Source organism: Bubalus bubalis, chromosome 14 (genome assembly GCF_019923935.1).
Source record: "Bubalus bubalis isolate 160015118507 breed Murrah chromosome 14, NDDB_SH_1, whole genome shotgun sequence".
In the NCBI taxonomy this organism is placed as follows: Eukaryota; Metazoa; Chordata; class Mammalia; order Artiodactyla; family Bovidae; genus Bubalus; species Bubalus bubalis.
The window spans coordinates 50611786-50628282 of NC_059170.1; the positions used below are offsets into that span (position 1 = coordinate 50611786).

The window sequence follows — 16497 nt, forward strand, 5'->3', positions numbered from 1 at the left end:
ACTGTCCATGGGGTTGCAAAGAGGCAGACATGACTGAAGTGACTGAGCACACATTTAAAGTTCAAAAGGAGAAAGGATGCTTGGGTCAGAAACTAATAGCTATAGTCTGTTGCTACAAAGCTTGCCGCCCTGCTGGGGGCCACTCCCAGCTGAGGACGTCTATGGCCTGGCATTCAAGACAAAGTCCAGCCTCCTCCTACCACTAACCTTTCCAAATCTCTAGACAGACTGGTTACCTATTAATCTCCGGTCACATCTGTATTTCCCCCCCTTTCTCCTTCTCTTTGCCCAACCAAGATGAAATCTCATTTTCTAGAACATTCCCAGAATACCCCGGGTGTAAAAATATATATTAAAATTATAGCCACAATCTATACAATTAATGACAAGCATACAGTGCTTTGTGACACTGCTACAACGGTTTTTACCTATTACCTACGATTCTAGTATTTAACTTTTCACACTTCTATGCTTGTCCTCTAACTACACTGAAAACCCCTTGTCTTTCTCTTATTTTTTCAGCAAAGTACTTTGTAAACAGCAAGATTTTAATTACTGTTAATATTTAAAACAGAATAGAGCCTGGGCAAACATTCTAAACCATCTATTGAAACCTAAGAAAACAAGTTGGCATAGTATAAAATAATGATGATTAAAAGTTGACCTGGCATGAATACTGTAACCCTTTTACATTATTTACAGTATTCAGAGCAGCTTAGTGACTAGCCATGGTGGGTTCTATCAATTCTGTCCACTTGAAAAGCTGTGGAAGAACTTATAAGCAAAAGAAACATTCTACAGAGAACTCCTTCCATCCAAAGTTGGAATAAAAGGTGCAAGTATTATAAGCTCTTATTATACAAAGAAAATGATGTCCCAGTTATAGATGCAATATTCACTATATGCCATTTAGTTCAAATTCTCAGCAGTTTGGAATTACAACATTTATCTGTTTAGTTCTTACAAAAATAAGGCATTCTCATCTATACGTTTTTAACATACATAAGGAAAAGAGCAAAAAACTTAGGGAATTCTCTGGCAGTCCAGTGGTTACGAGTGTGCACTTTCACTGCTGTGACTCGGGTTCAATCCCTGGTCAGGGAACTAAGATCTCACAAGTCACAAGGCATGGCCAAGAACAAACAAAAAACCCCCCAGAGAACCAGAAAGGAAAAACACAAAGAAATAAGTAGCGAGCAGTGCCAGAGAACTTAAGTTAGACCTCTTATTTTCAAACAGCCCAAGCTTCGGTAACCACTCACCGTGGCACGGCATCTGCAGAGGATGACGACGGGACCTTGGAGACTTGACAGTTTGCTGCAGCAGCCAGCTTTAAGGCAGACGATGGGACAGCACTTAAAGTCCTAGGTATGTGTCGTGCATTTATGGGGGTGATAGAGTTTACAGTGGCAACTGATGAAGGTACAGTCAATCGAATGTTGTTCCCAATCAGAACCTGAGTTGTGGCGGAGTTGGCAGCGGTCGCCGGGTGACCCGGCGCACTGTGGGAACCCGCAGTCTGGGTCACACTTGCAGGCTGCAGCAAAGCCGGCCCTGCCGTCGACGGACTCGTGTGGACAAGTGCTGTGGGTGTAGTACTACTGAGGTGTAAGCCCTTGTACACTCCTAGGGAAAAGGAAAGACGCAGCTGAACAACCGCAACTTTGCTTTTGGTTTATTACTGAAGTACGTCACAAAAACAATCTCGACTGCTGACATGTCTCTCTCCCTACCTGAGGCTGGAAGGACGCCGTTCACCCCAATTCCAAGCACCACATCCTCCTTCATCTTGAATCCCATCAGTTGTTCCGATGTCACCAAAGCAGAAGCAGCAAATTGAGCACTAGCAGAATCCAAAGTCTTGGACACAAAACCCTACAAAGGAAAACACAGAGCAGAGGTAATCAGCACCACTTAGTTTCCAACGATTATTAAAGCTACACAGCTATATGCCAAAATCAGTCTGCATACAAACTAAAGTGGCAAACCACTGAAATATCTTCATATCTTCTTGGCAGTCATAAATTTGATTAATGTTCAAGTCATCTTGTAACCCGAGGATTATAAATTTAAAAAATAAATTCTTTTTTGCTGTACATCGCATTTTGGACCTAGTTCCCAGGGACTGAACCAACACTCCCTGCCTTGGAAGGTGGAGTCTTAACCACTGGACTGTCAGGGAAGTCCCAAGGATTATGGATTTTGATCTTATGTGACAAGATATAACATGGAATTACCAAAATAAACCTTTAAAATGTGGAAATGGTAAACCTCCAACACAAAGTGTTAAGACAAGAAACACACTAGTAAAACATTTCAGTGATTTGCAATGAATCAATGCATGAATAAATTCATATAATGAATAAGTGCGTAGGCAAAATTTCCTTCACCAAACTTACATACATACATACACAACCAAAGGCAGCCAAGGGACAGTAACAGAACTACCCCTTTAGAACAGAAGAAACAAAACATCGATCACATCCTAACTCAGCCTAGAGATTAAGAAGCCCCTTGAATTTTTTAAATGACATTTTCCTCTCAGATGTCTAGAGACACAAATCTCAGCCTTCCATTAAGTTCTATAAATGTGCTTAAATGGCCAATATTTATCATGCTTTAGGTTCAAAAGTGATTTCTTTTAATAGTAAAAGAAGTTATTTTAACATAATTTTTAATACATTTTAAGAAGAATTAAAAGTTCTCCAGATAATGAGCTGGGTGGGGCTGTAAGTTAAAGAGGTACATTCACAGACTACAAGATCAGGCTTGAAGACAGGGTCTCCATCTCATTTGACTGCGCTTTTAGGTTTTACTTTTTTACAGTAGGAAGCAGAGGGTGACAGCTTCTATACTCACCTGTAATGTTGTTTCTAAACCCTGTATAGAGTGGCTATGATGTGGATTCAGGCGAAAGCCACTTTTCTGCTGGTTAGATGCAAGGTTCTATGACAACAGTTGGTAATTAGAGATGAACTCTGGTGGGAAACAATGAGGGATAATCATAAGACAGACAAATCCCTCACCTGTGGCATGGTGGTGGAGGAATTACTCGTTGCTTGCTGTTGCTGAATTTGTGCAAGCTGCTGTTTCTGCATGAGTGCCAGCTGCTGTTGATGTTGCTGGTATTGTTCGGCTGTAAATGCTGAACATAAAGCGAGAGAACACTTTATAGAAATGCACAGCTATCACACGCAACTTACAATATATGAAAACAAATTTAAGCATTTAAAAAAATTTGCGCAAAATGAAAGCATTTGAGCATCCTGTTAAAGATCACTTCTGAATGAGAATTTCAGCATTTTTACAACCACGCTTGACAAGAGTGGCTTGAGTTTAAAGAGAAATAAAGTGAAACTTTGAGTTGCACATACCAAAGAGAAGTGCTCACTTCCCAAGCTCTGAAACCATTCTTTTTTGGTAAGCTGTGACACCTGTGCTAGACAGTGTAAAAGGTAATACCAGCTTTTTTCAACCGCATGTTGGAAATTCAGCTTTGCACTGAGCTTAAGAAGAGATCCAATAATTACCATCTGGTGTCTTTATTTATTCATACTACTGTCCTAATCCATTCAGATGATCTCCAGCAATTCTGTGCAGAAATACTAGCTGATCTACATAGTTCTGAATTTTAGTCATTACAAACATTTCCTCCATATGAAATATAAGGTTGTTGGTTTATTACCTTTTTTTTTTTTTTTTTTTAAAAAAGAACCCATCCTTTAAGTTTAACAGGAAGAAAAGAGGCTCCAAAGGTTAATTAATTTTCCCCACCCAATTAACCCACCTGGAAAAAATCCAGTCAATAAGAACGGAGTTGTTTATGTTGGCTTACTGTACAGAATGATGTCTGAGGAAAGACACTGTGTTATGCTACTTATGTTTGTCTATGGAGAGCTCAGTTCTAAAAAAAACAAACAAAAAAATGTTCATTTATTACCCCCCCCAAAAGTGTGTGCAGTTTTTAAAAAGGAAAACCTTTTTCTTTTTTTTTTTTGCCAATTAAGAAAAAAAAAAAGAAAAAAAACGTACATACAATCACAACATCTGACTTTAAGGCTTCTTTAAGAAGCCTGTGGTGTTTGGGTAAGAATTATTTCAGAACAGAAAAAAAAGGGTTAGCATGCATCCTCAGTCACTAGGGAATCTATAAACCATGCACATTCCCTCAATCTAAGGTTTAATGTCTTCAAAATACTGTCAACTGATTTGTCATCTTTAAAGATGTTTTGATAATTTATTTAGAATATTACATCATCAAATTTTGCAATTTTCACTTATAACTCATGAGAATCTTTATCCTCTGGGGCAGAGTTTCTGCCTAGGACAACTAGAAAATACTTAGCTAGAAGTTAGGTAGACATTCTACCATATTTTAAACAAATCAGAAAATTGTGACATAATATTTCAGAAAACCTCTGAAGTTGCTAGTACTTACACAGACTTTTATACTTGAGCTGAACTAATTCCCTGGGTTACAAAGGCAAAAAATCATTTGTTGGAAAAACTCTACCATTCATTTTCCTATGTTTGGTGTTACAAATCTGTTTAGTTGATATATGTCCTTTGATGAGTTTCTTCTCCTTGTTATGTAGTCAGTCATACTGGATTCTTTTGCGACCCCATGGACTGTGTCCACAGGACCCCATGGGCTGTGTCCCCAGGCTCCTGTGTCCACAGGATTTCCCAGGCAAGAATACTGGAGTGGGTTGCCATTTCCTTATCTAGGGGATCTTCCCGGCCCAGAGACTGAACCCATTATCTCCTGATTGGCAGGTGGATTCTTCACAACTGAGCCACTAGGGAAGCCCTGTTTTTCTTCCTACTATGTTGGTAATCCTCAGATCTGAACTCTGCAGGAAAAATTCTTTTTTTATTGATAAATACATTTTTTAATTGATAAAAAGGATAATCCATAAATAGTGACATAAAAGCAAGTTTCTGTCAAAATGACCATTTCCATATAACAGAAATAAGTTAAATCAGAACTTAAAAAATTTTTTTTAAAAATAAGGCTGCCTTGAAACAGATTATAATTAACATAATATTTATCTTTATGCTTAAAAAATTTCATAAAAAGAAACTGCTTAATGCCAAAAAGACAATTTAAGTACTGCTAATATGTTTTTGCAACTTTTACTTTAATTTCCTAAGCTTGAGTGAGTTGCCTAAATCTTGAATTTCCTGGTAGGAGATGCTTAATAAACTTGAAAAAAAAAAAAAAAAAAAAGACCATAACTGGAAGGTCACGTCATTACACACCTAAAAAACAATAATTTAGCACTCACCGTAGAATAGATCTGTGTTTAGAACTCCATTTATATGAATGAAAATATTCTTTTGCAGAACTTTGCTGGTGTTTGTGACTTAAAATTAGCAATATTGAGTTAAAATCAGCAATACTGAGTTAAAATCAATTTCAATAAAGGTTCCAAATATTTTACCCTATTTAAATCAACGTTTCAGTCCTCAGTCTCTGAGGGTTTTGTGAATTTCATTTTTTAAACAACTGTTAACTTCCTAATACAGATCTAGAAATTTAAAAAAATGCAACTAACACTTTAGATCACTAACACTCACTGTGATTTTAGATCCCTGTTAGCTATTTCTTACATAGCTCTATAATCCAGAGTGTAGTTATAAAAATTTCCCTGGACATTCTGATATATTCTAGAAGAAATGCAGAGTAACATATATGTCAGAAGTGATGGTAGTAAAAAAACATGGGTCTAGGGGCCAAGAGATCCTGATTTTTCTTTCATTCTCAGCTCTATCATAATTAGCTGAGTACACCTAAGGAAATTACTTAATCTTCTGGAGCTCAGTATGTTTATCTAAAATATACAAGTACTAAATTAGGTGATCATTAAAGTCCTTTTCAAGATATAACATGCTAAAGGGTTTTAGACTTCTTCTGAAAAATAACAATTCCAATCCAAAAGGCTGTATGAATGAGTAAGGAAAGCTTGGACAAAGGTCAGGTAATAACTGGGCAAATAAAAGCTGAACTGGGTTTCACATTGTTCCTTACACAGGAAACTAAGATGACCTTGGATGCCATTATAATTCAAAGCCTAATCAAATTCTAAGTGAAAATAAACCAAAATGACCATATTTCCCTAAACCTCTATCTAAAGGTTTTAGGTAGTATGTCTACCTCTAGATATGGTGTGGTAGTCAAGTTTACAATCCACACGAAGAGGGACAAGCTGGTCTGGTGAACAGATCACCAAACCTAGAATCAGAATCATTTCACAGAACCAAAGAATGTTAGATCAGGAGGGTTTCTTGGTGATTTCCTCTATAACCTCATAATAAAGATGAAGAAACTTTCATCTGAGATCACAAGGATTTTAGTAGTGGAAACTGCTAAACTACCCCGAAACCAATGAGATTTTAAATATAGAAAGAAATAGACAAAAGTTTGTTTTAGATTTAATATCATTTACAAAAAACAATCAGACGTTTTATGTAGCAACAGTGTGCATCATGCTTGCAGAGCCCAGAAACCACCACCATTTGGGTAGGTTCTAACAATTCTCTCAGGGTAGGAATTTAGATGAAATAATCTAAAACTTCATGAATGCACTTCTTATGCAAAGAACTATCATGTGCCAGGTATACCAGCCCTGGAACAGTCTGGCATTCAGGCTGCTGGTCTTTAAGTCACATTCCTATAGCTGGAGCAGATCAATGGAATAATCGGGGGAGGTATGGGGAGAGTGACAGATAATTTCAAAAAGGAAACAATTTTAAAATTTGAAAATTCAGTCTGAGGTGATGGATTCTAGGTTACCAGAATATACACTGTGTTTTAAAAACAAACAAACCCAAACATCTATTTTAAAAGATACTCATCAATTAGAAATTTCTTTGAGCAATATAAAGCAGAAAATTATTTTAATGCAAGAAAGAGAGGTCACTTTAAAGAAATAAACATATCTGAAATGACTCCACACAGTATTACAATATGACCCCTTAATCAGTAAGCTTGAATTGATAGTATGGAGGTCACAAGCACTTATCAGTTATCTAAAATACCCAATCTGAAAACAAAAATTTGTTGTAATTCATTTGGTAACAAACTATAACCAAACCTGAATTCATCTGGCTGCAAACGTCTTGAACACGAGATTCTTTGTGGTCAAACCTGCCACTGAGTGCGACTATTCTTGCACTTCACTACACAACTGTAGGACTGTTAATGTGTTTTACTATGGGCACCACCCTAGACTCTGCTGAGCAAGTAATTCTGAATTTTGAAACATATTTGGATAAGGATAAGGTTCTACAAACTTAAAAAATCTAGCAATGAAAACATTCAGTATTCAAATCTAGTTACTGTCCTACAATAAGATTAAAATTTTATGCTAACTAATAAGGGCCTACTACTGCACAGCACAGAAAACTCTACTCAACACTCCATAATGACCTATATGGGAAAAGAATCTAAAAAAGAGTGGATAGATGTATTCATATATGTATAACATTGTTTGCTGTACAGCAGAAACTAACACAACACTGTAAATCAACTATACTCCAATGGAAATCTAAAAAAAATTTTTTAATGCTACAAATAGAAGTAAACTGTGCTGCTGAGTAAGCTACAGATATGGAGACTTAGAAACTATCAATCTAGCTACAAATTTCCCATTGACTTACGAAAATAAATCTATCCTGCAGATATGGGAGTTTAGAAAAATGACTTAAAATGCTGATAAAATTTCACTGAGAAATAGGAATTCAAATCATGAATATATAATGGTGGTTTAAAAATCACTTTTCTATTTTCAGTCTTTCTGAATTAGAGTCCTTCCTAATTATGAAAAAAGGTATTAATCTGAATCCGTTATCCCTTCAAACACATGCAAATGAACAGTCATGTAACCAACAGTAAGTTTTCAAAGATTGTTTTTTTTCCTTTCGTCTGCACCTCATGATGTGTGGGATCTTAGTGCTCTGGCAGGGACTGAACCTCAGCAGTGAGAAAGTGTCAAGTCCTAATCACTGGGCTGCCAGCGAATTCCTCAAAGACATTTTTGTAGATGAAAATATTAGAAAAATATTCTTGAAAATTGTCTAAATCACATTTTTTACTAAAGACTTTAAAATACACAATTTATCCTTAAGTACTAAAATCTAGTCCTAGAAGTTCTAACATGGTGTCACCCTGCTGTACCGTATTCAGAAGACCAAGCACTCTAGCACCTGACTACCCATCTGGCTGCACAGCTATGCAAAGTGGTGAGGACCGGGAAGCAAGCAAAAGACTCTGACGCTTGCCTACAGAAGCTGTGTGCTGGAGCGCACGCCCTGTGCTGAGAACGATGGGCTTCAGATGCCATCATGCAGTTCCTATTTGGAAGTGAGAAGAGGCACTTCTAGAGGATTATTTAGAAAAGGGGTAATCAGTCCAGAGGGCATTACTCTGTCACAGCACACATATAAATATTAATATTTAAAACAATGATAGAATAATAAAAAGTGGCTAAACTGATACCCACGTATTTGGCTTAAAATAGCAGGCAAGTGTATCAGCTGACTCGTATGTCAAATAATGACTGGGTAAGGTCTAAAGTCAGTGTGGTAAATATTAACCCTAAAAAAATTCCTTTAGCAAGTAACATGATGAGTCCATCTCCTTCTTTCAGTAAGTCCAACACAGCCAGTTTTTCCTCTGGCATCAGACTAGATCAGAGTTTCTGTGGCTGAATTCCAGACAGAGTAGTTACGTTTGCATTTAGGGGCTATGACAAATGAAAAAAAAAAACTACATCAAACGAGATGAGATCTTAACAGAGGCTGAGGTAGCAATGCAGGCACTGATGCTGCAGAAGGAGCCGTAACAGACTCACTTCCCTCATTCCCAGAGTGGCTCACGCTTCTAGTTCAACTGTACTTAGAATCCTCTGTAACAGCTGAACTGCTAAAGGTTTTTTTTCTCCAGGGGAATTAAATGAAGTTAAAGGTACACATGACATGAGTTCACTGTTATATACTTAACAGCAAAAAGCTTTAGGTTTCTGGAATATTCACAAACATGAAAGAATAAAGTGTTACCCTAAAGCAATTCTGTAAGTATACAGAAAGATCTAGGAAATTTATGGGAAAACTGAGAATTAAGTGCAAGAGAAAACAAATGATAAACCCACCCATTTAATCTGATCACATATATAGGGGGAAGGAAATAATGGAAAAGAAAATTACACAGTTATTAAAGATTTTTTCAGCTAAATTTTCAGTAATACTACTGTTCCATATTCATCTTTTAACATTCATTGGCAAACATAAATCAAGTAAGTGTTACACTATCAATGCTCACTTAAGTAGTATAGCAAAACAATTTATGTGAAAAAGATCATATAAGATCCTTAGGATAGTTATACAACTTAAAGAAGTGGAGAAGATAAGAAATTGGTCCAACAAGCCAGTTTTCTACATCTAGTCCCAAAGAATTTTAAACAACTTAATCTTTATCAGGGAAGCATAAGTTTATACTATTAAAATCTCTACACTCATACCATATAAGACCTTCATGCTGAAAAATCCTTTTGACTTTTAAGACTATAAAAGCAGAGAGAAACTGAATCTTCATGATATAGACTCCAAAATTAATGGGATTGCAAGTAATCTGTTAGGTAGGCCTCAGAATAATTTAGATTATCTTCTACTTGATTTCTGAAATGGGTTTATATTTCTTATGAGCTGAAAGACTTCCCTTTCATAGAAGTACTTTATTACTAATCACAAAGAATATTAATTTATGGAACCTTTTCTGAAGGTAATGAGGCACATTTTCATGTTTCTTAGGTTTAACCATAGCCTTACCAGATAATTAGGGGGACAGATTAAATTATCTTTATTAGCCCTTTCAAAATCTATATTTAAATTATCTTTATAAATATCTGCAGTAACAACTTTAACAGTGAATTTCTATAATCTACATGCCTCAAACAACTGGCATTTGCTTTAAAATAGAAAACTAAAATTTGGGGAATATTTTAAGTAGATGGCATTTATATTAGACCCATTTCACAGTGTAGGCATAATGCTAAAGTACATATTACCTGAAATGTTTCCAAATTATTAGAATAATCCTTAAACTTAGATGTCCTAAGTCCTTAAATGTCCTTAAAGTTAGTGTCCCTCTTATAAATTATTCTGAATTACTGTGTCAGCAGAGAAAGAGTGCCTATCTATCAAGTTGCTGGCTTACTTTAAAGCAGTCTAGTAAAAGCCCAGAGAAGTATCCACTATCAATTTACGGTCCATTTTCTTTCCATATTATTTGAAAATATAATAGCTGACTCTTGGTGGTTCACGAAGTGCAACAGGAAACAAATGCCATACATTATAAACAGCACTAAAATTCTTGGGTATGCAGAAATGTTTAAATGAAGACACATGCACAATCGGGATTCAAATAAATTCTTAAACCTAGATTTTAAAAAAATATATTTTAAGAGGAGGGGACTTTTAGCTTATGTAAGAATAACAGACCACATATTCCCAAAACTGATGAACCCGAGGCTTCTACGGAGACGCACATCAAAACGAATGAACGTACCAAAGTGTGCTGAACCGCTGCTGCTTTTGCTTTGCGTAGAGGTACTGCATGTCTGGGTCCCGGGTTGTGCTGTGCCTGTTCGATTTACACTCCTATACAGTTTTCGACAGGAGAGTTCATCATTGTCACTGTCATGTAGGGATGGTGTCCGAGGCCTAAAATGCCGCCATCTACATGATTTGATATTGACGAGTATCTGACTGAGGTCTTTAGAGAAACATTTGTCCGAGGTATTTGTTTCTGAGGTATTGGCAGACTGATTGACTGGAGAATGTTGTGGTGAGGAAAGCATGTCCAGATCCAGATGGCGAAACACGCCGTCGTAGTCTGAGTGCGCTCTGTCCAGTAAGACCCTGATAAAAATCAGTCAGAAAATGTATGTAGAACAGCTATTCAGAATTTACACAAGAGTTTTTTTTCTCTCCCCTCCCCAAGTCCCTCAAAGCCATCTCATAGCAAATATTTAAAAGCTATAAATTTGATTATTTCAGTATTTGGCTCCGTAGGCTAAACTCTCAATTTCTGTTAAGGTTCTTTCACTTTTTAATGGTTCGATTAGAGAAGAAAGTACTCCACCTTGAAGAATAAAGTAAGCTGTCCAACTTACAACAGAAAGCCTTCTAACAATATGTTACTGTCACCATACAAGATAATTTGATCTTTCGCTTCCATTACAAAGCACCAAAACATTTATGAAGCATTGCTAACGTATCTGTTCCTTAAGCAAAAAAAAATTTTTTTGAGGGAGTAGGTACGAGAAAAACAATAAAAGTATGTGATCTTTGGATATTTTACACTATTAAAATTTCTTACAGACAAAATATTTGAAGTCACCACTCGAGAGGATTTATTTTTACTTTATTTATATAAACTTTATAAATGAATCCATCTTAAAATGCTAACACTAACTAATGCTAGTATAGAATAAAATATAGCCAACATAGAGAACTTTCACTACTAATGATGAGGTTGAAAAAGCACTCAATAAAATGTGTCTTAACTGGATAATTCTAAACTGACATGAAGTGATAACAACTGCAATTAAGATCAAAAATGAAAGAAACATGTGTAAGTCATTAATTTACTGTAAATCAGACCCTTAGGTTTCTTCCCGAAGGCAGCTTGATCTGTTTTGCCTTTTAATTTTTTTTCACTAATACCACACGAGTCTTTCTTTTCCTTCGCTTTCATGTGTTTGGCAATCCCTCCCCTCCCCACACAACTTCTCACCTAAAGACCTCCAGAGCATCAAGGACTCCATCAGGTCTAGACAAAGGCAGGTGTCCTGACAAGCTGAGGTCAAGATCAGGTCCCGCATGGAGCCAGGAGCCTTTCCTCTGATGAGTTAACTCAGTGTACTAGTTATACGACATTTCTTAGCCTATTTAATCCTTTTTCTCAGTATCTCCCAGAATGCCTAAAATAATTTTGGGTAATTTCTTTAATGTCATATGGGCTTCCCTAATAGCTCAGTTGGTAAAGAATCCACCTGCAATGCAGGAGACCCCGGTTCGATCCCTGGGTTGGGAAGATCTGCTGGAGAAGGGATAGGCTACCCACTCCACTATTCTTGGGCTTCCCTTGTGGCTCAGCTGGTCAAGAATCTGCCTGTAATGCAGGAGACCAGGGTTTGATCCCTGGGTTGGGAAGATCCTCCAGAGAAGGGAAAGGTTACCCACTCCAGTTTTTCTGGCCTGGAGAATTCCATGGACTGTATAGTCCATGGGGTCACAAAGAGTCGGACATGACATTTTTTTAATGTCATAGAATTTACATAATCATGATGTACACTTGTTTTCATCTACCTCTGAGGACGGATATCTGAGGTTTTCAATTTTGAGAAGAAAAGCAGATCCATTAGGGAACCACTAGTTATGCATTAAAAGCTACTGTTGTGTAACAGGTAACAAAGTGGCCAAGTATCTTAGTCAAAAAAAAAAAAACAACAAAAAACAGTTAAGAAGAGCAGGTGGGAACAAATGAGCTCTTTGGAAGGACCACCTCATTTTAAACTTTCCATCACCCACATCTAAGACATCCCTCTGCTAGGAGCAGAGATGCCTCACCTTCCACCGCGCCCAACCCGTCTTCGTGCAAATCCGATGCACCGCTGGGGCACAGTCAGGGTGGTCAGGCAGTATCGGTATCGCACATCCCCTATTCCTCCGTTGCTAGGACTAGTCCAAGGCCAGTTGCCAGTTTGGTCTAAGTGAGGCTTAAAAAGAAAAATCCGAATTGTTATTTATTTTTTGTCAACTAAAGGTAAACTGCTTGTTATTTACAAAGACAATCCACACTTACAGCATAGTACTGACAGCCTGCTTTCCTTCGGAAAGCAAAAGGGCCATCGGGATCATTCTCTTCCTCAGCTTCTGAAGAGCCAGACAGAACCTTTAAATAAAAGGTAGTGCGTCAGATTGTGTGCCTTCCTATGTTCCTCATCTTGTTCACAGAAAATCCTTGCACTCACCTGGGAGAGAGGCTCTTCGTCCGAGCTGGGGAAGTCATACTGGTTCAGGTCTTTAGCGTTGAAAACCGGCAGCGTGGTGGGGCTGGCCTGTTGAGGAGCAGCAGCAGCAGACGAAGGTAAGACTTTGGGCTTCTTTTCATATTTACGTTTAGGTCGGATAAGATCGGCCTTATCTTGCTGCAATAGTCATGAATTAAACACCAGAAATCACGGTCAACAAACTCAAAGTTTGGGGGAAGTTTTAAAATAAGTTTACTGCTAACACGGACTCATAGGAGATATAAGACTCTTACGTTTTGTCATTTTCTAATGTAAGTCTTAGAGGTCGTTCTCTGTGAAAACATGAATATGTTCCTACAACCTAAACATGATCATAAAATACTTTGTTTCTATTAAAGTAAAAGAAGAGAAGTTCTCCTGAAATCCTTTAACTACAATTAGTATTTACTGCTGGCTTCTGTATCTTTTTCTTAACTTTCTACAAAAATTCCAGGAGAGAATTTTTTAAAAGGAACTTTTAGTTAGTCTTCATCCTAAAGAATTAACAAATCAACACTGGGAAAGTAATAATGAAAACATATACACAAAGCAAACTTCAGATAACTGTTAACATAGTGAAAACAAATCCATAGTACTGAGGTATTAAAAAAATAAAGAGTAGTAAAGACTTGCTAGCTCTACAATGAAAGCAAATGGTGAGCAGTTTTAGAGGATAAAGATATGAAAGCACTAAAGCGGGAAACAACTCAGGGATAAAATACATAGGCACGAGTGATGAATACAGTTGCACATTAGAAATACACATGGCAGGTGAGAGCAGAGGTGAGGAGAGATATGAATTTGAGGTGGAGGCAACAGGCAAGGAAGATCAGAGGCAAAAGTGGTATTTGGTAGGAAGAAACGGATCATGGCGAGTATAATGTTTGTGTAAATATGCTAAGTATTTATATCAAGCTTTATGAGGTTTATAGCATTATGGTTTTTAAAGAAAAGTTAATGAAACTATAAGGTATCTCTCTTTACAATTTCTACTGCTATAGGCCAGTCTTAAATCAAAAGCTGGCTTTCATGGTAGGGTTTATAAACAAATTTCTCCTTTTTACTCTGATTCTAATGATAAAAATCAAAAACATTCTGATCACCTTATTAACTTTAAATTCCTTCACGTCCATCGCCTCCTGGTGTTTGAACTGACTGCTGTTGGCGATGGGGATGAGGGGGATGGTGTATGTGGGCTTCACTGGCTGCCTCTGAGCCATGACCTCAGACATGATCTCCCCACTGTAGTCACCCAAATTATACCTGAAATGGTATGAAAAGGTTTACAGAGTTAGTTCTTGTAAGCACTTACCGTCATGATGACTAATAACTAACCCAGATATTAACTATAAACCCTGATGAAACTTAAGGTAAGATTACAGGTAAACTACCTGATGAATGTTTATTAAAAGTAAAGATTACATAGTTCCTATTGCTTCTTTCTTTTACTTTTTGGCTTATGGCTTTATCATGCCACCATTAATAGATAACCATGGCGGGGGAGAGGGGGATTTAATTTTAACATAGCAATTTTGGTGACAGATTTGGTGGAGATGTTGAAATTCATGCCTGAAATGGTACTGAGGAACTTTCTGCTAATTTGAGTTGCCTGTGCCATAAAACTAATTTTTCTGAAATGAATCATAAGAAATTGAATAGTGATTTCCTTTGGGAATAGGGACCTGGAAACAGGGGAGTGTAGCCTGAAGTTTTCACTGTGCTTCTGCTGAAGGATTGTGTGTGTGTATTTCGTCGCTCAGTCATGTCCAACTCTTTAGCAACTCCATGAACTGTAGCCTGCCAGGCTCCTCTGTCCATGGGATTTTTCAGGCAACAATACTGGAGTAGAATGCCATGCCCTCCTTCAGGTGATCTTCCCAACCCAGGGATCAAACCCGCGTCTCCTGCACTGCAGGTGGATTCTTTACTGCTGAGCCACCGGGGAAGCCACACTGAAGGATTATCTAGGTATTAAGAATACGGGCCTTTCCCCCATCCCTGTTTTATACTTTTCTGTTAAAAAAAATCTCAGCATGTGTTAAGAAAAAATTCAGTATCATTTAGTAAACAAAATAAAAACTTTAGAAGTGACAAATGTTCTCTCCCTCGCAGCTCTGCACTAACTCAAGTTAAGTCTAAAAGAAAATGATTTTGAAATGGAAGTATCCTGCATAACAATTTTACTGAACCCAGTCACTTTAAAAGTGAAACCAGAGAGAGGAAGGCATGTAGAATTACACAAAGTACATCAACACCACATATTTCAGCAGTCTCTAACTATTATTAAAAGAATGTATTTCTGGAGTTACAGAAAACTGCTTAGGAAATAAATGACCTCTACACAAAATTTCTAATGGTGCCATGCTTCTCATGCTATTAAAACATACTTTACCTCTTTTCCATAATTTCCAGTGTTAAGTGCAATAGCTCTCTTTTACTCTTTTCTCTTCTTTTTATCATCTCTAGAATAGTAACAGCCCGGCTTAGGTCTCGACGCAGCTTAAGCATTTTTTCATAAGAGGCTTCATCATTTTTGCGATTCTGCAAGTATGAATTTGCTTGTTTAATGTCAGTAAGCATTTCTGAGTATAGCTGGTGACATATAAGAGTATATATATATTTGAAAGGTGAGATTAGAATTTAAACACACTGAAAGGGAACATGGATCACCGGGAAATCAATTTTGAATATGGTTTTTAATGAAACAACATAAAGATATATCATTATTAACTCAGTAATGAATTTTAAGGCAGATTCATTTTAAATTAATATTTTTCATTATAAAATGTAGAAAGTCTGTCTAAATACAAAACAGGTTTCTGATGCTGAGGCATTTATAACTATAAATAAATTTTCTTACATCAGAAAAATTACAAAAAAATCTCCCCAGGTTTCCTTACTTTCCGCGTCTGCATTTTTTCAGTTCGTCTTCTAAAAGCCACGTAAGGATCATTTGTGCTCGAACCATCTCGCTTCTCTTGTTTTACTGATGGGATAAGAGACGGACCTCGACAGTTTTTTCTCTTTTTAATCCAGTATTCATAAACTTCTCTAATTAATTCATCGTCTTCTTTTAGCAGTAGTTTGGCTTCCTGCAGACTGACTGGCTAAATGTAAAATCATTATGTCATTTTCATATAATACAAAGAAAAGGTTCAAAAGTACTTCTAATTTAAATGACAATCATCAGAATAATAGTATTAACAATAGCAAATATGCTGAGTACCTTGTACATGTCAGATAACGAGCTAGACGTTTTATGTAAATTATTGTATTTAATTTTCACAACAATCCTCTAATGTTTTTCATCTTTATTTTACACACTGGGAAACAGACACACACAGAAATTTAGACCTTATGCTGAAGGTTATATAGGCTAGAAATGGACAGAGATATGAATACAAGCTTGTCCAGAGCCTGC

The 16497-nt window shown here is 36.9% G+C and overlaps 1 protein-coding gene across 6 annotated transcripts in view; it reads right to left on the minus strand.

The window, feature by feature from the left end:
- EPC1 (enhancer of polycomb homolog 1) overlaps positions 1–16497 on the minus strand; it is a 96688-nt gene that overhangs the window by 2112 nt on the left and 78079 nt on the right. For 4 of the 6 annotated variants that reach the window (XM_025264314.3, XM_025264313.3, XM_025264310.3 and 1 more), the window contains 11 exons: positions 15977–16183; positions 15469–15617; positions 14180–14339; positions 13038–13214; positions 12869–12958; positions 12634–12782; positions 10568–10920; positions 3027–3145; positions 2860–2946; positions 1734–1875; positions 1263–1626 (listed from right to left, as the gene is read on the minus strand). In XM_025264314.3, coding sequence (XP_025120099.1) covers positions 1263–1626; positions 1734–1875; positions 2860–2946; positions 3027–3145; positions 10568–10920; positions 12634–12782; positions 12869–12958; positions 13038–13214; positions 14180–14339; positions 15469–15617; positions 15977–16183 — 1997 coding nt within the window. The remainder of the gene's footprint in view (positions 1–1262; positions 1627–1733; positions 1876–2859; positions 2947–3026; positions 3146–10567; positions 10921–12633; positions 12783–12868; positions 12959–13037; positions 13215–14179; positions 14340–15468; positions 15618–15976; positions 16184–16497) is intronic. The other 2 variants (XM_025264312.3, XM_025264315.3) reach the window with 1 other exon arrangement.